This window comes from Pygoscelis adeliae, unplaced genomic scaffold (genome assembly GCF_000699105.1).
Source record: "Pygoscelis adeliae isolate BGI_AS28 unplaced genomic scaffold, ASM69910v1 Scaffold241, whole genome shotgun sequence".
NCBI classification, from domain to species: domain Eukaryota; kingdom Metazoa; phylum Chordata; class Aves; order Sphenisciformes; family Spheniscidae; genus Pygoscelis; species Pygoscelis adeliae.
In genome coordinates, this window is record NW_008824056.1 from 4261880 (window position 1) to 4288579 (window position 26700).

General features: G+C 38.5%; 1 protein-coding gene across 1 annotated transcript in view; it reads left to right on the plus strand.

Annotated features, from left to right (window-relative positions):
* The first annotated feature begins 4558 nt into the window (after positions 1-4558).
* WWTR1 (WW domain containing transcription regulator 1) overlaps positions 4559-26700 on the plus strand; it is a 34467-nt gene continuing 12325 nt past the window's right edge. Inside the window, exons 1-3 of the mRNA XM_009334010.1 lie at positions 4559-4585; positions 4691-4853; positions 22199-22398. Coding sequence (XP_009332285.1) covers positions 4559-4585; positions 4691-4853; positions 22199-22398 — 390 coding nt within the window. The remainder of the gene's footprint in view (positions 4586-4690; positions 4854-22198; positions 22399-26700) is intronic.

Here is a 26700-nt window from a genome sequence, read left to right on the forward strand (position 1 = left end):
CTCTTTCCTAAATATCTGTAATGCTGTGAATCTGTGCAAAATTAAAAGGGTATTACTCACTTTCCATTGGCATCTGTAGCAAAACTTCTGGTGAATTCAGTGTTTCAGGATCAAGGCCTAAATGACAAATTCCATATTTTGATCAATGCCTGCCTTTACTACTTGCTGACCTATTTTGCAAAGAATAGCAGATTATTTTTGCTTTTCTCTATGCTGCATTTTGCATAAAGTAATAACAGCATTGAGATATTTTGAGTTAAAAACTAATACCTTTCAGTGCTTACATGTAACGAAATCTCAAATGCAAAAAAGAAGGTAACAAGGAAGAAACACTGCGACAACCAATGTGTGCTCCAGTGGTTCACAAACTTCAGTTTTATGAGTTTCCTGGTCATCTGAGTTTCTTGGGCACGTTTCTTAATTCCATTTTTCCCAGGAGATAAAGGCTTTTTCTCTTGAATACATCCCTGAACATGATATTTCAGAAGCTCTTGAAGATGCCTCTTCAAGACTAGCGAAGTGAAGCTTCTGAGCTTCAGCTTTACTGAGCATAGAATCACAGAATAGTTTGGGTTGGAAGGGACCTCTAAAGGTCATCTAGTCCAACCCCCCTGCAATAAGCAGGGACATCTTCAACTAGATCAGGTTGCTCAGAGCCCCGTCCAGTCTGACCTTGAATGTTTCCAGGGATGGGGCATCCACCACCTCTCTGGGCAACCCATTCCAGTGTTTCACCACCCTCAGCGTAAAAAATTTCTTCCTTCTATCTAGTCTAAATCTACCCTCTTATAGTTTAAAACCACTACCCCTTGTCCTGTCGCAACAGGCTCTACTAAAGTTTGCCCCCATCTTTCTTATAGGCCCCCTTTAAGTACTGATAGGCCGCAATAAGGTCTCCCTGGAGCCTTCTCTTCTCCAGGCTGAACAACCCCAACTCTCTCAGCCTTTCTTCATAGCAGAGGTGTTCCATCCCCCTGATCATTTTCATGGCCCTCCTCTGGACCCGCTCCAACAGGTCCATGTGACAGTCATGCTGAGGGCTCCAGAGCTGGACGAATGGTTCAGTTGGAAGGGACCTACAACGATCATCTGGTTCAACTGCCTGACCACTTCAGGGCTGACCAAAAGTTAAAGCATGTTATTAAGGGCATTGTCTAATAATGTCTATCCAGGCGTCTGGCTATAATAGAGAAAAGCCACAAAAGAGGAGCAACCACTCTCCACCACCATGGGCAGCCCCTGTCCATCCCTCTCCTGCCCTCTCCTCTCAGCCCTTGTTCACCTGGCTACTTGTCTGCCAGCCTGGTCTTGCATAGCCCTTTTTACACCTGTCCTGGGCCACCCACGTCACCAACAACTCCCCTGTGACATGGCCACCACCAATGTTCTGTCTTTTGTGACACAGCCATTACACCACCAGGGCTGGTTCTAGGAGCTGGTGGCTGTCTGTTGTCACATAGCCATGACATCACCAGGGCTTGTGCCTGGAGTTAGTGCTGCATCACTGTGACATAGTTATTATCTTCCACCATTCAGGCAAGAAGACAAAATTAAATAATAAAAATATAAATAAATAAATAAATGAAATAACAGCTGGCAATACTGGGGTAGAAAATTAGGTAGCTGTAGCAACAGTTTAAATAACAGGAGCTCAGCAACGGTTAGAAAACCGAACTAAACCCAGCAAATCTTACCCACTGCCCAATTTTCAAGATTTGTGTGGTACTTGCTGCTGAGATTGGTGGGTTTGAAGACAATTCTGGAAGAAAAATGCTTGTCCTGTTAACTGAAGGTAATATTTCACACCTTTGGAATTAAAGCCATGTCCAGTGCCAAACCCTGCACCCATGAGTGGCTGTGTGTGGTTCAGCATGAACTGCAAGACTCGCATCTTTTTTTCCCTGAAACAAACCAAAGATTTTGCCAGGGACTGTTTTGTGCTACACACTTCAGTTGGACACTAGAGTGAAATGCGTGAATTGGCTTCAATCTGCTTGGTTCACTGCAGGCTATTACATACAACCTCTTTAATTGACCGGACCAGAAGCAATGGGCACAGACTGAAACACAGGAGGTTTCCTCTGAACATCCGAAAACACTATTTTACTGTGAGGCTGACCGAGCACTGCACTGGGTAGACTTGTTCTCTTTTCCCAAATTCTTAAAATGGAAGGATCCTCAAAATCTTAAGTACAAACTCCCATACACGACTCTGCATGTGTTCATAGCTCTAACCTGAATCAAAAAATGAATGATCATATTTTGTTGTCTTTTAATGCCCATGCAATGTGAGAATGTTAATGCTGAAAGGAACTTTGATAACAAAACAGAATTTTGAAGTTGACCATTTTGCTATTCTAGTGTGTCCTTCTGTTGAGAGCACTTCCTGTTATTGCCCGTTGTATGTAATTGGCAGTTCCCATTAAAGGTTTTGGATTTGTAGTTAGAGTGAGGAATACGTTCAAACAAGTTACAAATTGCTTAATACAACTGACTTCAGAAATACTTTAACTTGTGCTTCAAGTTTTCCTAACAGGAATTGCTTTCAGTTTTTAGAGATGAACATTACAGGAAAAAAAGTCTGATGTAATTTTAACCTTTTTGCTTAATTTTTACAGTGTTTGCAAACTTTGTAAAAAAAAAGTTTTAAAGTGAGAAATGTGTTTTGATACAAGCTTCATCAAGGCGTTATTTTAATCACTGAAGCTCATGCTTGAAAATATGTTTCTCACTATTTGGGGAAAAATCTTTTCTATTACATGTTGGTATTCCAAAATTCATAGCTTTGATTAAGCGTACCGTCTTTATTTGAATTACAGTGCCAGAGAAATAAAACAATGGAACTTTAAATAAAAATGCTTTTCATTTCATTTAGGCACAATTAGGACTTAACAGAAAACATTGCCCGATTTATTGCTATAGCAGCATCTTTCATTCAGAATGCCATTTCTTAATTTTGGAAAAAGGTCATTTAACTAAACTGGATACAAGCATTCTTATACTTGAAAAGTAAGAGTAAAAAGAAGAAAAGCTAAAATATAAAAAAGGTTTACAATGAGGAGAGAATAAAGTGTTTTAATGCTAGGGAGAAGCAATGGTGGGTGGTTTCATTGTGAATGGTAACAAACAAATATTCTAGAAGCCATGAAGAAAGGAAGTGGCTCGACAGCTTAGAGGCTGAATTTTAGATAAGCATCGAAGTGAAAGTGTGATCTTCAGTTACAGTTTTGGAACTGTACATTAAATGTAAAATATTAGGAAAAGAAAATGGCTACAGACTAAATAAAGACAGCGTCACTTCTGTTCTTTAAAAAATGGTTCAGGTTGTTGGTTTTTTTTTCCCTGCTTGTAATTCACATTATTTTTGGTAATATCAGAGACTTACTGTAAAGAGTTTGGATGTGGTAACATCACAATAGACGGAAACTTGCTTGTGAAATAGTACTGGTGATCAGCTGAGTCTGAAGGTGTGGAGTGGTCACGGCAGTAATGGCAATTACTAATAATAACGTAGGTGAAAGTAGCAATGACAAATTTGAGACTGAGTTCAGTAAAGGTGATGTTAGACTGTGCTTTTATGAAAGGTGTATTGGAATGGTTTTCCAGACACAGAATATTTAAATTTTTATCCTTCTTTACATGTTCTTCTTGAAGGCTTATCTCTTTTTAAAGTTCTCTAGCAAAAAACTAATAGAGGAAAATCCATCCAAGTCTAGCCGGTAATCAGTAGCCTGGTTAGTCAGTTGGGCAGAAAGCTGGACATGGAACAGGCAGTCTCTAGATAGATACCAGACTATTGATTGCTTTAAGACAGTTCCTTTTTCTTTTCTTGTTTCAAATAGAATTACATGCTGATCCTTAAAATCCTTGCCCTGATAAGTTTCTTTCAAAACTGATGCATTTCAATGAAAACCTTCAGTTGCAACAAAACCACAGTTCCTTCACCACTGTATTCTGTGGCAAAAAATATTTTACAGAGATCACACTTTATAGTTACCTCACTGTAAAATCTCATGCAGATTTATGCACTACTCCATAGTTTTCAGGGTAATACAGGTACATGAGGGTTTACGTACTAGGGTGGTAGATCCATTGTTGACCTACATTGACTACATTGCAATAAAAACTGTTAGTGCCTTTACAGAGAAATTAGTGATTACACATGAGTCATGAGGACATAATCTGCCTCTTTTGGTAATGAGAATATATTCTGATATTCTTGGAGACATACTGACAGACTAGTTTTCATGGTGTGGTAAGGAACAAAGCAGTTGGCTTTGGCAAGACAAACACTTGTCTTTTCAAAACTCAGCAAAATGATCATCTATTGCTGAATGAAGAATGGCCGTATATTTGAGTATGTAGAAAAAGACTGATAAGACAAGAGTAAACAACTTTTGGACAATTAAATAATCTGGAAGATGAGTTTTTATTACAGATTTTCAGTATCATAATAGAATTCACGAATTGTGCAGGTAAAAGTAATTATTCAACAGTAGTGCATAAAAAGTTAGAATGGCGGGGCAAAAGATTGGAAGAAAAAATAAATGACAAGAAGATGGTAGATAATTTCAAATCGGTTAGGGTGAGATGAGAAGGGTAGAAAAATGTGGGGTAAGAAAAGCAAATAGGACTTTCATGACATTATGCCTAACCGTGTATATAATATACTTGGGCATTTTGTGTTAAGCTTGTGTTTTATCTTTTCTTTCTCAGTCACATAGAAAAAATTACAACATGGCAAGATCCTCGAAAAACTATGAACCAACCGCTGAATCACATGAGCCACCATCCTTCAGCTACTTCCACACCAATACCACAGAGGTCTATGGCAATGTCTCAGCCAAATCTCGGTGAGTACTGGATGTCATCTCTGTGGTGAAAATACAAAAGAGAGAGGAGAGCTACCTTTTAGTGATTTGTTTGCCAAAGTAATTTTTGCTTCAAGAAGGGTAGCTCTGATTCTGCTATTAGGCCTAACAGTGTGTTCTCCACTTCCTTTTCTTATTTTTCCCTCTGTAGACTTGGCAGCAAGTGAATTTGTACTGTTTGAGGTGAAGTTCTAACATCTTATGCATTTTATTTTAGAGCCTCTGCGACAAATTTTTGATGTAGTATTGAACATAGAAAAATAAGCTCTTCCTGTGCTTTTTCATTCAGAGGTGGTATAAAGCTTCTACAAGCCCACCATATAATTTTCAAAGCTTAGTGTGCAAAGTGGTGTTAGATAATGTCTGCAGTCTTTCCTATGTTTCTTCAGGTTAGAGGTTGTAGCTAGTTTGTTTGTTTGTTCATGGTGGTGGGGTTTTTTTTGCATAGTTAGGTTCTGCACTGGAAGCTACTTGCAAAATACTAAAAAGTCTGTTTTGCAGTATGAATTACCTGAAGACTTTCTATAATTGGTGTGGTTTCATTGCTGTTCCTGTTTAGCACTTCAAGCTTAAATTTAAGCACCAACTTATGTTTCTCTGATTTTGCCAGATATGAGCCTTAGTGAAAATAAAGCTGTGAAAACTCTGAAAATTTTAAAGAAAAGATGTAAATGGAAGAAGTAATTTTCATGTATCATTGAGAATTAGAAATAATCCCTAATATTTCACTTCTGCAGTTTTAACTTTTCTACCACTCAAGAAAATGAGGAACAGATAGGTGAGCTTACAGACTCAAGATCACAAAACTACGTCAAATAGATAGTCTTAAAAACACAGACCAGATTCTTGTTCAGCTCAATTTTTGGTAAGTTGGTCTCATGATTTCATGATTATTCATTTGCAATGTGGTTCACCAGGGCTGTCTCTTCACATACCAAGAAAATCGTAAACATTTGGCTGCCAATGGTCACCAATAGCAGTAATGCAGTATACATACTTACTTTTGTCTTAAATTTATAATGAACACCTAGGCTGTCCCCTGAGGTAACTACCTTCAGTTCTTTCTTTTACCTTTCTCAGCAACTGTCCTGCTTGAATATATTCAGTAAAAGGTGTTGGTTATGTTATGTGATTTAGCAGACAGTGGCAAATTGTATCATGAGAGTGGTTATCTGAAGAAGAAACCTGAGTAAAATCTGAAAGGTTAGGGTGTACTGCAGTGTGTCATACTACGTGGTAAAACTAACAATTGTTCTGCGCATGTTACTTCATACCACAGCTGCATTTAGGTCAATCTGTTTATAGCAATTCTGAAATGGCCAAGAGGTAAGAATAGGACAGTGGGATTTTTTGTTCATACCAACTCCTCAACTTATGTTGACCTCCATTACGTTCTCTCTAATTAAAAACCAAAGGAGGTGTTGTAAATCAGTGTACAGCAAGCTTTTTCCCCCAGTTTGTCAGTGGAAGTGAATCAAAGCCAAATCCTGTACTGAAATACTTGTACACTGAATTTTAGCAGAGGGCCTTTCTCAAGATACAAAGGATTAGAAATAAAAGCATACACCTAATTAAGGGTCTGTTCTTGAAGGGACTTCAGGTGCCCAACGGGGGCGTTTCCACAGACTTCAAAATCTGTCACATGAAATACAGACTATATTTCATTCAGTACCCTTCACATTTATAGATGAGGTTCCACTTTTTGGTAGGTATTTATACAGTGCTTGGCACAGTGGTTCAGATCTGTGACTGAATTTCCTAAACATTAGCCCACTAGAAATACTATGTAAAAATTTCCAGTGTCCATATTTATTTAATCAAGAAAATATTTTGTCAGTACATTTTGGTGAACTTTTTCTCATTCTGGTGGCTTTCGAAACGCACGCTGTGACACTTTGGGAGCAAGCAAATCTCTTTGCACAGCTGAGTAGCACTTTCAGCACCATATTATTAAATTCAGCATCACAGTCCCTGATTTTCCAATCCACCTGTTTGAACACACCAAGTGTGACACCCTTTTATTTAAAAATATATTTTAAAAGATTTAATCTAGAAACTGTGTGTGTGTATATATATACACACATATATACACACAGAAATTACAAGATTGCAGTAATCTGAACAGATACAGTAGCCTCTGAATACTTCATGTGACAATTTAAAATACATGTGAGTGCAGTTTGCAGTACTAAAGTAGAATGTCTCTATTTTGAAATTATCTTGGGCAAAAGGAAGGGCCTTTCTGCTCTCTTCTGCGATGCTAGCAGTGTTACTGCTAAACCTGCTTTCTTGGGTCTGCTCAGACATTGAAGTGAGCAATTTGTTGGTCTGGCAGTCAGACCTCTAAGCCAGAAGTGATTGTGCCAACATCTTACAGACATCAGAGGAGAAATGGAAACTGGATACCAAGTTAAGCCACTCTTCTGGCCATAATTTTGTAACTTCTTAGCAAATGAAGTCTATTTATCTGTCTTTTGCCTAAGCGTTTTTTGGTACTGTAGGAATTAAAAGTTGTTTTTCTTTTGAAGATGTGCCACTTAAAAGAAAAGGATTTAAGTATTCCAGGTCTGCATACTGGTCTGCACTTCCAATTACTAACGCATGTGTTTTCCTTGCTATGCTTCTTATGAAGAGATGGAAAATATGGTCTGTTCTGTACAGCTTGTTGCTTTGGTTTATGAACTCCTTTCAGCAATATTTGCTGGGAAGTGTACAAAAGGCACTTAGAAACATTCTATCAAAAGCACAGTGTGACTAAGTGATACCAAATCATAGTATGCCTATGCTTGAGACATAGAGAAACATATAGTGATAATTGGTTGAAATTAGTAGACATACCTTACAAAATCTGCTGTATTTTTCTACCTTTTTTTCTTACTGTGATTTTATGTTGTCTATTTATGAGCTACAGATAGTGGTTTCCTTATAACTTCAGCAGTGTTAGTTTTCTCACTAACATTTAAAGCATTACTTTTTACATGTTATATAGCAAAGGCATCTGAAGGTATTTCTTCCTTTGATGCATCTTGTTAAATTTACAGAAAACTAATAGGTGCTAGGCAGGTTTCTATGCTCACTTACACACCACCACTAAATTCAATGAAGTTTCATGAATGAAAAGGGAAATTTGTCCCAGAGATTGAAAGCATATTGTTGCAGGTTAGCATATATTCAGACTTGTTCAATCTGCTTTTTCTAAATATTTTACCTTTGTTGTACTTCTAAGACAGTTTGTAGATGGATATACTAAGGAAAGGACAACATTAACAGGAATCTTCTAAGTATATATTTTGTTGTTGGAATGCAAGAGGGAAAATTATCAGCCTCTGACTGAAGACAACCAGAAACAGTGTATTTCCTGCATCTTCATAAGTGCTTCATAAATCCCATTTACTTTGATGCTGAATCTGCACGTGTATTAGTTTTCTGCCCATTCTGAAACATAGTCTTTTTCACCTGATTGATAAAGTATTAACTATCTACTGCCAGTCAACTCCGTTATTATGGTAGAATCAAAGAAGAATACGTAGAAGGAGGGGTATTTGTACACTCTTATTTTAGGCATCTAACCTAGGTTCCTGAATTAGGAGACCAAGTTCCGTGGACTTCCTGTGAATGAACAGAAGGAGAGAGCAGTTGCAGTGCAACCAAGCTAATGGTCAAACTACTGCCTGACTTAAATGACTAAATTGTTCTCTGGAAGAGCCTAAGTCCAAGCTAGGGAAGCTATTCTGCCTTAATGGCAGTCACTGCTGTAAGAAGATTGTGGAGTATGGGTTTTGGCTATGTGTAGCAAGATTTAGGGGAAAAAACCAGATCCTTACAAAAGTTTCTTTTGCAACAATTTTTAATTAAATGCTGCTTGTTTTGTAGTCTTTCTCTATTCTACGTTACGCAACACTCAAACCCATTGTTATTTTCATCCTGATTCCTTTGAACTGTTTTAAAGAAATTTCTTTTGTGATTATACTCTTCATCCAGTTGGTGAGCACAATCTGGTCTTCATTTAAATGTTTTTCAAGTTTAAGAAATTGCAACTTATTTTGACATAAAATAATAAAATTCTCTGATAGTATTTATGTTTTCTATATAGATTAGCTTGAATTTATATGCACAAATTCCTTAAAAAGCTCTTATGAAAAGACCAGACTCTATCTGAATGTGCCATGAGACTGGCACCGTAAAGAAAATGGGTGTTGTATCATCAACACTAGGTGGTGGAGTTTCAGAAGATGTAATACACACTTTATAAAGAACAATTTGTGGCAGAGGGAGAGGGGCGCTACGTACACTTTTGTTTGCACTTGACACCTGCACTTTCACCTGATCAGATCATGTGTAAATACAATGTATAAGAAAAATAAAACATCATGGCACATCTGTGGTAGAAGCTGGTAATATTTATCTCTATTTTATAGATCAAGCAGTTCAGGCATAAAATAGTGGAAAGCCCAATGTTAATTTGTTTAGGGTCAGCGTATTCATTGATCCTGAGAGTTCAACCACATTAGCTTATTGTGTCAAACTCCAGGTAAAGAACTATTTGATTTTTACTTTTTTTTTCTCTCTGAAGAAGAGAAAGCTCCTTACCTTAGAAGCTTACTCTATCAAGATCCAGCAGCAGGCGTGACCCAAGTGATACAAGCAGGATAGTTTTAACTATTAAATACACTGGTTCTCTAAGGTGAAAGACATTATGTATTACACAATAGAATTTAACGTGGAGAGCCTCTTACACTGACAACTGTTTGTGTTATAGAAATTCATCTGTGAATCTAAAAAGCTTAGCTTTCAGCTGTATTGCTATCAGTAATTTAATTGGGTCTGGATACAACTGGGGGTTATGGCACTTTGTCTCTGCTTTCTTTTTTTTTTTTTAATCAGCCAGGAAATCCAGCCAATAAAACAATGCAATAATCCTGTCTAAGAGCAATAAACACATGAACCAAAGTTTCCATATCCTGCCATGATAAAAGAGGTGTAGCTACTATTGTTTGAGGATGATAAAATGCAGTTTTGGTTACTGTGTCAAAGTGAGGCTCTGGAGATAAGAATGGAGAAACTCCCGAAGTGTTTAAAAACAGGTGGCATGTATTTTAGTGATAACTAACATACATGAAATGGTCTATATTTTGCAAGGCTTGGTTTGCATTGGCTGGAAATTTGGCTACAAATACGTAACATTGAGAGGAACATGTTTTTCCCTCAGTGTAGTCCATACCCTCACACACCTGCACAGTGGAAAGGCTTCCTGTTCAGGTCATTTTTAATTACTGGATATCCTGAAAGAAGCGGACACAATTCAGTTGTGGTCAATGTGAATAATTTTGGTACCTGCTTCTGGTTAATGAAATACTACTTACAGAGCTGAAAGCATTGTAAAGGACTTGCACGTTCAGTGGGAATGAGAGTTTTATGACACAGCTCTGGAAAAGAACGGGTTTTTTTGTTATTTGCAATTTAAACTTTTAAGAAGTAATTTATCAGGCAGATTTCAAATGGAGTAATTAATTTATGTTTTAAGGACAGTGGCTAATAGTTCCAGAGACTAATAGGAATTAACTTCAGTATCAGGTCAATTAAATCCAGGTATCTCAAAGGACACACACCTTTAAACCAGCAACTACTGTCTAGTAAACCTGAAATGTTAAAGGTTGATGTGTTGAAAAGAGATGTTGGTATTGTTTCAAAATCTGGTAATTTTTAATTTTAACACAAAGACGTTCCTGTTGGTGTAAGCATTTCCCTTCAAGGTTAGTAATCCAAACATGTGCCAGTACAAAAGTGGAGTGTCATTTTCATAGTTTCAAAGTGAATGAAATGCAAAAGTTGAAGACTGCAAGAAACAAAAGTAAAAATAATTTAATAAATATTTTAAATAATAATGGTCATCAGTAATTGGTCATTAGCATTAAAGCTGTCTTTCCAGTCAAGCAGCCCCCACCGTTATTTGTTGTTATTGATTTATTGTTAAAAGTGCTTACAGAGTAAACCTCTAATCTTTTAACTAACTTCCTGCTAAATCATAGCTTTGATGCTGCACCTGCAAGTTGTTCGTTTGGGTTTTTTTAAGCTTGAATCATTGAAGACAGGAAAGATTAGTTAAACGTGAATATCTCAGAACTTAACATAACAGTTGAAACTGTTGAGAAATTTCTGTATAGCTATTTTCAGCCCAGAAATCTGAATAAAGGAGTCTCTGTGCACTGGGATAGTACAACTTTTTGGTTTAATACTTTACAGATTTTTGGAACAAAATGCACCAGAACTGAAAAGCAGCATTTTTTGCTGACCTTGTTGGAAGGCTAATGCTGTTTCTGGGAAATAAGTGAAACAAGGAGTTCTTTGTTGGCAGAAGCGGAGAGAGAAAAGGAGGGGAGCCTAGTCTTTTTTTCTTCACAACGTGGTGACTAAGTCAAAACTGTAATATGGCTGGGTTCATTCTTTTTTTTTTTTTTTAACTTCTATAGACATTTGTTTTTCATCAGACTGTGTTGCGTGACACCTGATGCTGGCCAGTTCATATGAACAAGGCTCTGGGCTGCCTATAAACAGAGTAGAGAAAAAGATCCACAGTTGCATCCAGACACTCTGACACTAAAATAATAAAAGTTGGTACAGCCGGTTCAATGCATATGTCAGAAACAGTTTACACTTGCATGTTTTGGCTTCTGCAACTTGCAGAGTTTCTTGCCCGCAAAAGAACCCTTGCTTAGTATATATCCAGCAAAGTCATCAACAGAAAAGTCTCCTACAATGTCAGAAAACCTAATTCACTAGAATATAATTATTAATTTAAAAGCAAACAAAAGCAATAAAAGATTTTTTTCATTTTTCATCTAACTGGAAAAAGAAAATTACGTAGGTCTAACTTGAGATGTGAACTAAATAGTTGTAATTCCATGGACTGCAATGAAACTGTGGCCACATGTTCCAGGTTTGGAACTTAGCTCCACATTTTTACTCGCTTTCATTTGAGCTGGAAAATTGTGTAATGGCTGTTTATTGAAGAGACTTACTTCATTTTGCAAAATAAATTTGTTTTTCCCCAAGAGAACTGAATTCAAGGCCACCCTGAGTCTGTCTGCTAGAATGGTGAATGCTTTTCACCTGCTATGTTATGTCCAGTCTCCTTTACCATAGAGTGGTAGATTTGAGCTTTTTATATTTTTCCTTTGTTTGCAGAACCTTAGAGATGTTACACTGGGAGTCCCAAACCCTGCCTAGTGAATTTAAGCTTGCTGAAGACCAGTTGATTTTCCTTAGTTACCTTTTGACCTCTCAAAACCAGTCCAGAGGTCTTAAGGCTCCCCAGACCACAGACTGAAAAGAGTTGTTAAAGTGTCACTGATTTATTAGATAAGTGTAATTGTACTGAAATCAGTATTTATATTGGGTAGTCTAGCTGGAGCGTGAACTGCAGGTTTTTCTTTTTTAACCCAAACTCCTTTATGTGCCTCATAGCATTCAAATACAAATTCAGAATTTGAATATAAATAATAGCAGACATTAATAAAATTGCATAAATAGCACAACAAACGTGCCATATGATTATATCATAAGGAACAGAGATTTGTAGAATGTCATTGTATTGTTAAGTTGCTCACTGGAGTTGACCCAAGACTTTCCTTTGACTTCGCTGCGCTCATTCAAACGTTTAGTGACAAAGTTATCAGCTATATTCAAAAACAGTGTTACTGAACTGTTCAGTACAGGAGTTCAGCTCTGCTTCAGTTGACTAGTTCTGGGAAAAGCAGTTAGCTAGAAGACTTTGCTCAAACTAAGCTTATATATATACCACAGGGGTAGTTTTTCCACTGTTGGGATTCTTTTCATTCCAGCTAGTATATTTAAAGATTCACTATTAATTGAAATCTAGACAATATCAGACATTTCAAACATGCTTAAAAGTATTCCAGGTACTGTATTTTTCTGTTTTCCCTGTACATATCGTTGTAGCTCTACCCTTAAGAAAAGCAACTTACTGTTTATTCAGATTTTTTTTTTTCTTATTGTTTGAAGAACTCACACAGTGGAAAATGCAAAAGCAGGGAGAAGTCTTGGTCCTGTAATAACTATATCATCATACTTTTCCACACTTCTTTTGAGGAGACTGGAGTTCTGCCTAGATGTTGGTTCTTGCCCAAGTAGATAGCGTTGCAGGATAAAAAACTTACCTGATGTTACATATAGTGTTGTGCATAGAAAATACGTGGGAGAGGGGGATAGAGAAAAAAGAGGGAAATCATTTTAAGTGATCATAACTGTTGGCACAATTATATGGGAGACAAATGTGACCACAGATTTTAATGGTGTTGATTCTGTAAAGAAAATGTCTAGAAAGATGCAGGTAATTACCTGTAAAAGCACACTTCATTATCAATTGATGTATAAAGTAGAGGTTGATAATAGCAAGAATCAGATATTCTATTCAGACTTACTTTTGGAATTGTCCTGTCTAGGGTGGTGTTTCAATTTGTTCGGATTGGTAAACTTCAGTGTCATTTTTGCAAGCATAGATGAGGTAAAAATACGTAATGATTTTCAACAAAAAACAGTTCACAAAAAAGGTTTCCAGCAAACCTGAATCTTGGTTTTAATTTGTTTCGTGAAAGGTCCAGTCATATTAATTGTATAATTCCAGGACTACATACATTGGAAACTTCCATATTTTTTGCCACAGTGAAAGGAAACAATCATGTTTTCTGTCATGAAATGTGGAGAAGCATACACAGGACCAATATGAGCAGATCCTTTGACTTTACAATGTGTAAAAATGTTTTCTGTAATAAGATTGGTATGGGATGAAGTTATTTTTCATATGTATCAAAACACAAATCACTCGCTAGTGTATTTTGGTTTATTCCCAGATGTACCTTGCCATAGTCTCCCTGTGCAGTCAGAAAGTTTGAGACATTAGAAAACATCTGCAATCTCCTCACCAGCAGAGAAACCAGCTCAGTGGAGCTACAGTATGCCCAGATGCCTCCAGATGTGGTTTCCTTTTTTAACCCAGACTTGAATTCAGGTAGAGCTTAAGGATTTTTTTAATATTGGTTTTGAATTACTGGTTTCCATCATCCTGACTGAAAGGTACTGAAGAGTACATCGGATCAGTTGTACTGCATCTGAACAGAAAGTCCAGTATTTTACAGACACATTTAGTTTACTATACAAGTGCTATGCACTCACCCTGCATTTGTACAGGGTTTGGCTGGGATGGAGTTAATTTCATAGCAGCCCCCATGGTGCTGTGTTTTGGATTTGTGACTAAAACAGTGTTGATAACACACCAGTGTTTTGGCTATGCCTGAGCAGAGCTTGCAAAGCATTGAGGCTTTCTGTTTTTTCCCACTTTCCCCTCCACACTGCAAGTAGGCTGGGGGTTCGCAAGAAATTGGGAGGTGACACTGCCGAGACAGCTGATCTGAATTACCTACGGGAGTATTCCATACCATATGATGCCGTGCTCAGCAATAAAAGGTCAAGGAGAGGAGGAGGAAGGGGGGATGTTCATGGTTATGGCATTTGTCTTCCCAAGTAACCCTTACGTGTGCTGAGTACCTGCTCTCCAGGAAGTGGCTAAACATCTGCCTGCTGATGGGAACTCGTGAATAAATTATTCTGCTTTGCTTGTGTGCACAGCTTTGCCTCACTTATTAAACTGTCTTTATCTCAGCTCACAAATTTTTCTCGCTTTTGCTCTTCCAGTTCTCTCCCCCATCCTGCTGGCCGGGGAGGAATTGAGTGACTGCCTGCATGGGGGCTTAGTTGCTGGCTGGTGGGGGGCCCAATCCATCACAGCAGGACAGCTGCAGTTTTCAAAAACTGTGGATGGACTTACTGCACATTTGCGCTGTATTGAACCACCTATGCCCAGTAAGCCCCATTGATGGATTTGCTTTGTGTACTTGCACACGCTGTACAGCACGTGCAGATTTCTGCCAAACATCTCCAAGCCTTGTAGCCAGCTATTCTTCCTAGTGGAATTGTTCAGTTCACCAAGAAGTCCCTTTTCCCCATCTGTCAGAACTCCAATGGCAAATGCTTTTGCTTGCAGCTTGTGCAGCACTACTGCATTAGGTTTTCTGAAGCATCATTCAGTAGCTTTAACTGCTCTGCCAAACTGCAGGATTTCTGGGCCAATAGTTCATTTAGGAGGATTATGAGTGCTGCGGGTTTCACATTAGTACTGCCAGTGCCTGTCTCTGTGCCTCTGGCTTTGTGTGTAACATCACCGCATTTCCTTTCGGTGCATCATTTGTCTCAAGTATTCCATCTGCCACTAGGTTTGCAGGGAACATGGAAAGATCATTTATCATTGGTAGACTTTCTTTATGTTCTTCGACCTGGACATTTCTTTAGGTCTTCTGATTTTCTCAGGTCAGAATTTCTCAGAGATAATAGCTGTTGATGTAGGAAGCTGCAGTTTTCAGTATAAGTCTGACTACATTCAGGTAGTACAGTCGTCTTTCTTTATCTTGAGAGCATCATGCAGGGAATCCCAACTCTGAAATTGTATGAAAATCTAGCCCAGGTCTGATAATGATCCTTTCAAAGCTGGTGATAATACACTTCCACAAAATGAAGTGGGTGCTTCTGCACTGCAGTCTGTGGGTTCCAGGAGACTTAACTTGGGGATCAAGTGACATCTACGTGCTTCTGGAGAAGTCATGTGGGATGACACACTGGCATCTCTGTACTATACTCTCCAGAACTCCTGATTCTGGAAGCACATTGCAAAGGTGGTTTAGATATGCCTGCGTGCTTTCCACAAGGTCCAGAAAGATTTGTTAGCATGGGCTTTGCACCACCTACAGGTAATAAAGCTGCCTCTAGACCCAAACTGGCCCTGGATATAGCACAGGACTAATCCACACCTGTTAGATGCAGCTAGTACTGATCTGCGTAGGTAATTAATCTAATCTGCACTCTGAACAAACCATATAGGTAATACTTGGAAAATTCACTGTATTTCACTCCTAGCTTATCTGGAGGATATCAATGCTGGATGCTATTCTTAGCACCATAAACAGGAAGAACTTTTGTCTTGGGTAAATCAGGAGCCTATACAGTGTCTTTGGATTGCTTGACATCAGAAGTACTGGACTTGCTTGTGCAGTTGCAGACTTCTTCACTGAAAATGACTGATACCGACAATCACTACATTTACACAACACTGTGAGATGCCAAGAGTATCTCTGGCACCAAAAATTTTAAAGTGTTTCTGTTCCTCACAGTCTTTTGACTGTTGTGTACAATCTGGGAATTTTCACCGCTATCTTCCTGTGCTTACCAGACTACGTTCTCAGTCAGCCTGTCTCTTTCTTAATTCACAGCTCCTTTAGCTGGAGCTGATACACTTGTTCAACACTACTGTCTGTTACTGTTTTCTTCATTTTCCTGGATGTTTCAGTTAGATTTTTCCCTGGTACTTGAAGACATTTTGGTATCAGTTATATTGTTTTCCTGAGAGCCATAGTCATGCTTTCTATGAATGTTTCCTGTCTTGAATCAGGGACTCTTCATGTATGTGAGATTGCACATATGAAGGATTTATTTGCTGCCTATGGGTATTTGCTAGTGCACAAACTGTATGGAGTTTTTTGGTGCCCAAATCACCTAACATGGGCTAAGAACTGTGCTGAGGAAAGTGACAGTGGCTGCAGGGTGGCTATTGACTGAGGGGAAAAGGAGCAAGCGCTTCATCTTCCATGCACAGCATGTCTTTGGCCTCGTGAGTCATCCTCTGGGAGTGTTTCAAACTGGAGATTATATGCTGCTTTTCATATGGCCCAGCCTTCAGTAGCCCCCAGGAAGGTGATGGGCAGTGCCTTTCAAAAGTCTGGAGGACCATTTGGACAGGCTGTTTTGCAGAGGACACGTTCCACATGCCATCACATGTGAACTGCTGGTATAGAAAAGCCCTAAAACTTAACACATTAACTGAAGGCTTGCTTATAATAATTTCAGTGCCTTTCCGTGGAACCAATGCAAAAGAGTACTTGCAAATCTGCCGTGATTTAATTACTCTTCAAGCTAGTTCCCAGAGTCAGCTCTTTTATTACTGTACATGTAACATTTTGACCCTTAGGATATATATTTAGAGCAGCTGAATGCAGCAGTTGTTGTGGGAAGTGCTGCAGAATGCCCCAGTTTTTTGTTTCATTTTGTTTGCTGTAATAGATAGAAAAAAAGAATTGCCCAACAGTCTTGTGTTTTATACTATTTTTATTTTCAGTTAATATTTATTTTGAGCTAGGTTAGATTAACTTAATGTGCATTGTAAGTGTGCATGCACACGCCCAAAAACTAGATTTGACTTCACAAAAGTAGACCACATATGTCCTAAATTTGCTTATGGGACATTATCATGATTGCACTCAAGAATAATTCAAGTGGAATGATGCTGTTATGCAGTCAGTAGAATCAAAACCTGGGCCTTAGCATCTGTGTATTTATAAACTGGTTTTCAGTGATATTAAATAAAGAAAATTGATTTTATCACCGTATCAATTTAATGCTTCATTTTAAGTTAGACTTTATCAAAAACATACTCTATCCAGATACCTTGACGAAACTATCTGTACTTGTTTGAAAGCACAGACACGTGACTCCTCTATACTTCAAGTTTCTGAGTCTATCCAGTTTGGGCTGCTATGAAAGTAGATGTCTGGTATTCAAACTGACTGGAGAGTTACCTCAGTCCATTTTTTCTTGAAGCAGTGTATGCTGGAGAAAAATGTAGTGTCAGTGGGTTCCAATGACCTTCAGTAAGTTTGTCTCTATGACCCAAATCAATGGTTCTTTAAAAGCCATTCCAATTAGTGGTAGTTTTGAACAGATCTATTTTTCTGTGGACCTGTGTCCAGAGATTTAGACCTACAAACCTCTGAGGAGAAAGGCACTGATTGAAAGAGGAGCAGAGCCAAATAATGCAGGTGGCAGAACTGACTGAGGATGGCTCCTACCTACTCCTTTGCCTTCTGTGCATTTCCTGCACTGAAACTTATAAAACTTTGCCATAGCTATAGCTTTATCAAACCCAGATGATGTAAATAACTTTTTTTGGAAGTAGAATGGATTTTTGTTGTTTCTTAGAAATAGGATCACACACGGCATACTTGACTTGTAGGAAATTCAGTGTGATGTAATTTCTATACTCCTAATGTCAAGGTGTGAGAATGCTTACTTTACTGATTGTACTGAGCTTCTTGTAGTTCTTTGATGGTATGTAACAATGGATAGTATTGCTTGAAAGAAAAGTAATTTACTCCAAGATAGAGAGTTCATTGAACCAAAATATTCTGTCTGTCCCCATGAGAAGAAATGACTTGGAGGGTTATCGGGGACCGTAGCTCAGGGAGAAGTATTCTTCAGCATTTTTATACTGTCTTGCTCTTTGCCTTCTTGCATGTATAATTTCAGCTGTGATACAACATGGGTATCGATCAGCTGATGAAGAAGAAGGGAGTATTTTATATAGCAAAGGCAACAAATAGCCATGACAAATAGTACTACAACTCATGCCCTAGCTCTGAGTGTATCCCAGACGCACCGTACAGGCTATTAATCTTTACTTAACTTTGCCTGGTTCTAACATTTGCATGTGCTGCTTAGATGAAAGCAATTTTCTTATGGAGAACTTAGAATATTGTGATAATCCTTCAGCCAGCCTGGATTCTTAGCATGGTTGTTCTGTTCACTCGACCATTGACATGCCAAAAATTCAAGCACATGCTTATGGATATGAGAAGAGTTAAATTCCTGCCTAAGTGCTTATGGTCCTGGCAATTTAACACCAGATTTACACTGATATAATTGTACTGATAATATTTCTTACTTATTTTAATGTGAATAAGACTAGGTTCACTGCATCTTAAAATGTGGTTCCATATATTGTTTTCCCATTATGAAAGTGGTTTGATTTCTGCACCCAGCTCTCATTCCTACCTTTCCCCTCTCAGCACTACAGCTTGCTAACCTTTCTGGGGTTTTACTACTGAAAAGTTACTGATCAGTGCTGGCTTTGGTCCGTCTTCCCTGCAACCAGCCTGTTTTTCCCACCTGGACTCGTACATTGGTTGCACATAAGCATTTTCATGGCTACCCAGTTACTCTTGCTGGGAACTGATCTAGCCAGAAAATATCTTCTTTTTATCCCCAGGCAATTTTTAGTTGGCTGCGTGGCCACAAAAATGCTTTTGCCAGCTTGGTAAAGGGGTAGCATGTGGGCAGGAACAAGCAGCTGGGTGTGGAAGAGGTGATAAACGGCAACACTCTGGTTTCATGTGGAAGCATGATGTCGTTTGTGTGGATACAGCTGTTTGTGGACCACACATAAACTGAATCTGTGAAAAGGTTATATTACTGCAGTGCTGCTTTTAGCTTGGATTATTTCTTGAGCTGGATTTGCCACTGAAGCTAAAATATCATGCAGCTGCACTCTCAGATGGTTCCATAGTCTTTACATGCTGGACCTGTGTGATACTGGATCACCCAGAAGGAGAACTTTGATTCAGATCTGATGTGAACACCTGTAAATATTTCTGTCAAATGAAGCAGGGCAAAGTTTGTGCTGGCCTAATGCCTGTGTACCTGCCTTACTCCAGCTGCAGAAAGGCAAGACAGTACCTGATTTGGCAGAAAGCTGGCTAGCATAAAGTCAGCCTTTCAAGAAAAATTTTAACTTGGAACTGCCAGAGTGAGTTAAGTTCAGCATTTTGCGTTGTATGGGTATCATACATTTGATCCAGGCTGTAAAATCATCAACCCATTTCTTCCAATGCACACTTCTAACAGTGCTTGCTGTACTGTATCCTTTGAGGTCAGACATGTACATACCATAAATATGTTCGGATCTGAGAAGCATAGAACTGCGTTGAGATTTCAGTTCTCATATGGTAAGAACAATGAGTGGAAGGTAAAAAGGAAGATACAAATCTTAGTCCTTTGGACAGAAAAATATTGTATCTCTTCTAGAGAGTATTTTAGTATCTGAGGTGTTCTTGTTAAAAGATAAGAGCTTTGTTAATTATGCTGTTGCCTCATTAGTTAAAGAGTTTTTGCAAAAATGTCAATTAATTTTTAAAGCAGTACATGGCTACCACTTGTAATCCAGACTGGCTTTAGGTACTGTATGTGTTTTTTACTGGAAATGTGGAGGTGGGGAAGGAAAAGAAGGAACTGTTCACTCTTTGGCTCACAAAAGGTATTAGGTTGCATTGCTGGGAACTGATACATTTTACTGGAAAAGGAGGTACAAGCAGAGGCTATGCAGTTACCCCTCTCTGCCTCATTTTCCTCCTGTTTTTTCCAAGCCTGTTACTAAGAGGGAAACATTTCTAGAGAGAAGGGGTGGTTCTGTTTCCATGGCCAAGTGATACCTGCTGTCGAAGGTGCCAAATGATTATTTTAGCTTTGTGGCGTGATTACCAGAGTACTTGTGGAGCTACACAAAGACTTGCAATTTCTTTCATAACAGTTCTCTCAATAAAAATGCCTGTCCAACAGAGAATTCTGCTCTGATTTATAGTTTCTGAATTTGACCAGAAGATTATGTTGATTTAAGTAACATTAACAGTTTAAGCAACATTAACTGTCTGAGCAGCAGTCTTCTGTCTGCAAGTGAAAGGGTTTAGCGAGTTTACATGGGTATAAATCAGGTTTGCTTACAAAAGGTCCCATTTCTGACCTGCCATCTGTGGAGTTATTCCCCAGACGAACCTTTTGAATATCCTACCAAAGCTGGGGAATTAATGGTTTGTTTCCAAATCTGAATACCCCAACAGATAAGGTTTCGGATGTTAATCAAATGTACAAAAGACTATTTTGATTTTCTTTGTAAGATATTAACTATACAGTATGGTGCTTGCATATCCAGAATTCACGAGAGAGTTACAAATCCCTCTGTTGTGTTAAATCAAGTCTAAAACCAGACACCTTAATCTCTAATTTATTACATCTTTTTCGTTTGCAAATGAAACCATGAATTGTAAATTCAGCCTTACCTGACTTACGTAACTCTTGAGGCCTGAACTTGTCATCTTTTTGGGATTAATTTTATACAGGCTTGCATTTAAGAACTCATAAAACTTGATTCTTGCCTGATGTAACTGTCTAAAGCAGCAGTGAATTTGGGCAGTTCTTTCAGTAAAAGATTGATAAAGATTTTTGCTGAGTTTGAGAATGAAACTGGTATGATTCTATTAATAACTTGCAATTACACTGTTTTGCTGTTGATAGTAATTCTCATACTGTGAACTCAAATAGCTAACTTTACACTGACTGCACCCTGAAACACGGAATGGCTGAGGCCATTTGGCAAAAAGCGCAGTGTTTGTTCAAAAGAGACAAAGACACCTATCAAGAAAGGTTAGCAATGATTCTCACTACTTTGCTTTTTTATTTATGAATGTGGTACAGCATCAATTTTAGTATCTTTTCCTTGCATTTCACCTGCTTTGAAAAAGTAAGTGAGAGTACGTTAAGGATATTATGGAAAGATGTAGCTTCTGATAGTTTCTGGTGTCTTTTTATTGTGCTGCTTTTGTAACTTCTGACAGTCCAGCTTGTCACTGGATCTCATTAGATGCACGTTTTTTCTTCGGTTACGGTTCTCAAGCTGCTTTTCATTACTGTAATGTGTGAGTGCCTGTGAGGTAAGGAGTGCTTAAAACACTTCTGCAAGATATAAGAATAATAATAGCCCTCATTTATAGATAAGTACACAGAGATTGTGACTCATCCATGATAATACAGGAAGGCTACAGCCTGCCAGGGAACAGGACCCCCTATGAGGTTTGCTTCTTAACTGGAACATCTCTCATCTCTGTGTCATTGAAAAAAGTGTGTATCTGCTTCATAGTGGTGGAAAACACACTCAGTGCTTATTATTTATGCTGGTAATTATTCTTACAATAATTAATTTAGATCTGTCAGTAAAGAAAATGTTAAGATTGAAAACATTTTTACTAGCTTACTGCATATCATAGGCACACATTTGTAGAGGAATTCTCATTTAAAAAAACTTGTATGTCATTTACTACATATCATTAGGTGAATATTTGAACATACTGGGATGAATATAAATACTTGCTGTATTATAAGTATTCATGTTTTATACACATATGAAATATTAAAAATCATTTATTAAGCAATTACTAGTACCAGATCTTGCCAGATGGAGTAGTTATCTCAGTCATTTGAAATACGGTAATTCTAATAACTCTATACTCACTGTAAATGAGCAACATGTGTCCTAGGTCCTCTGCTATCTTAAAGTACAATTCTACTTAACCAGCCATGATTTATTTTCTTTCCCACAGTCATGAATCACCAGCACCAAATAACACCCAGCACAGCCATGTCGCAGCAGAGTCGTCCTCCCCAGACTCCGCAGCCAGGACTGTTGAACCTGCCTAGTGCACTGACCACACAGCAACAGCAGCAGCAGAAGTTAAGGCTCCAGAGAATCCAGATGGAGAGGGAGCGAATTAGGATGCGTCAGGAGGAGTTACTGCGACAGGTAACGCCAAGGATACTCTTTTATTTTGTTCAGGAGCCTTTAGTTCAATGCATCCAAATTTTTACCAGGTACAATTAGTAGCTCTGTTACTTTATGTCAAGATTAACCATTGTTTTAGGTAAGGGTAACCAAAAAGCTAATATAAATAGAACATTTCATTTTTTTTCTCTAAACTAGCATTGAACAGAACACAAAATGGCCATCTGTCAGGAGTTACAGACCTGGTGTCTTTCTTACCAGCTGTAATAGTAGTGTAAGGACCAAATTCTGTTCTGTGTCTGTTTATAAATCTAGAGCAACTATCACTGATTAATTCTCAGTTTAACTTGGTTTGCATAGTAGACCGTGTTCATGCTTCACTGAAGATAAAGGCAGAACATATGGAGTTGTTCTTGACTCTGATCCCAACTCTATAACTTGCACCCTTTGCCTTTGAATTAAAATAAAATCACATTCACATCTTACATGAATACCTCTGATTTGAAGACTTTCCAGAGCTGATTCTTTGTGGATGTTTTGTTTATTGTTCTATTTCTTAAGTTTCAGCTCTCTATAATGACTCATATTGTACAAGATGGGTATGTAACTTCCTTTACACTGCCTTAAGGAAATAAAAAGTTTTAACAATTGTGTTTCTTGTGTTACGGACGACTCCACTGATGATGATGTGTTTTGCATGGCATATTAATCAGCTTCCTTAAGAGAAAATAAATAACCTATTTCTCTCAGGAACAGTGTGAACGAAGTACATTTTATCGAGAATAACACCATTGTTGGTGGCCTTGTAAACGCTGCAGTTACAGTTCTAAGTACCTTTAAAAATGGTAACTTTCACAAAATCACAGAAAGGTTGAAGTTGGAAGGGACCTCTGGAGGTCGTCTGGTCCAACCCCTCTGTTCAAGCAGGGTCACCCAGGGCCGGTTGTCCGGGACCATGTCCAGATGGCTTCTGAATACCTCCAAGGATGGAGACTCCACCACCTCCCTGGGCAGCCTGTGCCAGTGCTCTGTCACCCTCACAGTGACAAAGTGTTTCCTGATGTTCAGAGGGAACCTCCTGTGTGTCAGTTTGTGCCCACCGCCTCTGGTCCTGTCACTGGGCACCACTGGAAAGAGCCTGGCTCCTTCCTCTTTGCACCCTCCCTGCAGGTGTTTATATACATTGATGAGATCCCCCTGAGTCTGCTTTTCCCCAAGCTGAACAGTCGCAGCTCTCCTGATAGGAAAAGCAGTGGGCCCACATTTTCCCTAGCCTTCCTATTGTCACCTAGGTTCTTACAGAAGCCTTTCTTGTTGTCTTTGACTCCCCTGGCCAGATTCAATTCCAACTGGGCTTCAGCTTTCCTAACCTCATCCCTGCATGCTCGGACAGTGTCTCTGTATTCCTCCCAGGTTACCCATCCTTACTTCCATCCCCCGTGGAAATACTACTAATAATAATGATTTTGTGGAATTATTATTTCATGCCTTCAGTCCTTTTGCCTTTGGGTTTGTACCATAATTTGTGGTTATTTTAGGGTAACATTTGTTCATACTGCATTTAGAAATACAGTATGACATTTCTTTGCAGCAGGTAGAAGCATGTTTGTTACTGGGCTAATGACGCCAATTGGCTGAACTTTTCTGATAATTTATTTTATTAGAGAACCATAAGTTGCTGTAATGTTTTGAAATGCTAGTGACTTGTATAAAATGCAAAAAGAAGCCTAAGAAAAATCCTCACACTTAGATGCCCCCTGAGGAGGAGTAGCAGAGTATATGTCATGGCTTGATGAGCCACAAGTGAGGAGTGATGCACTTTTTCTTCCAAGTCTGGAGGAGAATGACTGAGAGAAAACACATTAGTGATGAAAACAGACTGGAGCATCTCAATGACCTCTAGAAGACTTTGTGGGTAGCAAAGAAAGGGACACATACATCTTTAAAACCTTTAGGTTTGAAATAGAGATCTGGATGAGCAGAGCAGATTTACCAGAAGGGAGATGTGCTCACAAAGGATTTGTCATCTTTTAGAGACAGCAGTCATGAAAACCTCAAATTAACGGCCAGCTTTTTGGTTTTCTCTCTGCAGCCTTTGAATGTTGGTTTTGCTAAATATGTTGTTGGTTTTTTTAAAACATACTATCTCAGTAAAATTAATGGAAGAAAAGGTCTTTAATGTTTGTAATGATTGAGAATTTGAGGTGCTCTTTTTCCATGCTTTTATTTCAGAACAAATAATTTTTAATTGTATTTTACCAAAACATCACTTTTCAAAAAGTAATAATAGACATTATTACACTCGCTCACCAAATTAAAGGTTATTAGAATTGTCTTGAAAGTGCTTTTTTTTCTTTATATACAGAAAATGCAGTTTGATATGGGTCTTTATACTAATACAGACTTCTAACAACAAGAATATGACTACTTTTCTTCCCATGTACAAACTATATGTAAGTCAAATTTCTCTCCAGTTACACCATTGGAACCTTTGTAACTTGTGCAGACAGAAAGACCAAACGTAGGATGAATGTACATAATATCATGTAGTAGGTTTTTGTAAAAGAGAAATTGATAACAAAATGAAAATGGATGTCTGACAAGAGAATCGCAAAAATGTAAATGAGAGTATTTGTAAAAACACTTCACAACAATATATTTGCTTCATTTATATTTTTTACTCTTTTACCTCCTTCCTCTAAATATACGTATAAGAATGTAAAAAAAAATTCTTAACAAAAGTAATTAACAAAAATTCATTAATATAGTTTGAAACTGTACAGCACCATCTAGCTGCATTTGAAAAAAAAAGCATTAAAAATATCTGCTTCTATAGCTCCTGCAGCAACACTTGGCTATCTTTGCATGTGATTATTCCCGTCATCTTTGGTGAATATATGTACATGTTCAAAGTTAAGCAAATGCTCGGTGCTCTTGCTGAACAGGGGTGAAAGGCAGATATGATTCCACTACAGTTTCTGAATTTTTTTACCTGCTCATGTCAGGGCTGAATCTGACTTTCATGGTTCAGACCTGAGTCTGGAAACTGTACAGACGCCAACGTCTTTTGCCCATGTTCAATTTCCATTACCCTTAATTATGATACATTACCTGTGTGTGCAGAGCTATGCTCAAGGTGGTGGTCTCTGACCTGAGCAGTGATCTCAAGTCTTTTGCATACCTTCTCCTTTACTATCAAGAGCTGAGAACATAATAGAGATGGGTGTGGGAGGAGAGTAGGGATATCTGGTATGAGCTTAGTCATAATTGTCATCGTGCTAATAACGCGTTTAGCTATTTTTACTCTCTTTGGCTCTGTTCTTGCTTCAGGACAAGAGCAAATTAAGCTTCAGAACAGTTGTGCCATTAACACAAGGGCTGGTTTCCCTGCTCTGCTGACTGTGTTTTACTTTGAAACTAATACACACACAACACTCTGCAGCTGTGCCGTACTTAATCAAGCCTCCAACTTATTATGCCCAGTACCACCCTGCACCTATGGTGTTTGTTTGAGCTCCACATTATATAAAGCAGGACAGTATTACTTTGCATTACTAAAGTTTTCAGAACTGCTGTAGCTCTTGGGGAACAATGTACTTCCCACCCAAGGAAAGCAAGATGCAAAATCCATCCTTCCTGACAGAACTTTGTGAACTTTCCTGTCAGTAACCTGAGCACTCCTGAATCCTGGCAGCTGAGAAGAATGTGACAAATCCCTCTGGAGTCGTCACTGTTGAAGTACAGTTACTCCTGCCCTGCCCTGCCCTTTCACTGTTGCTTTTGCTTTTCTAGTGTAACCTATCTAAGGGAAAAATGCTGAGTAAGTGTGCACACTGCTGCTAGCAACTGTGAGGAGGTGCGGAGAGTTTGAGTGAGAGGGGAGGAATTCCTTTGGTGGGTCACAAACCTCCTTTCAGCCTGGCAGCAGCTGCTGGCTCCCCACAGCCGTTCCTGGCTGCAGCTGCTTGGGTGGAGCAGCACACCCAGCTGGGATGAATACGCGGTTCTGGAAGATCTCTGCTTAGGGAATTTGTTTCCTCCTTTGTCCTCCTCTTCATTTAGTTGGTAAAGCCTCTAGAACTGCAGACTGAGTACATGCAAGAAGGGCAGCATTTCAGAAAACTAGTATGACAGCTTCTATTTAAATGTTTCCTTACTCAGTTTTGTCATTCTGGAAAGAGTTAATTTTCTTACTGATTTGTTTTTGTCAGCTTTCCAAAGGAAAAGGGAGAATCTGCTTGCTGCTCAAGAGCTTCTTGGAAATGGAAGTAGTTAGAGGTGATGCCAGTAAGAAATCATTGAAGGGGTCCTACAGGGAAGACG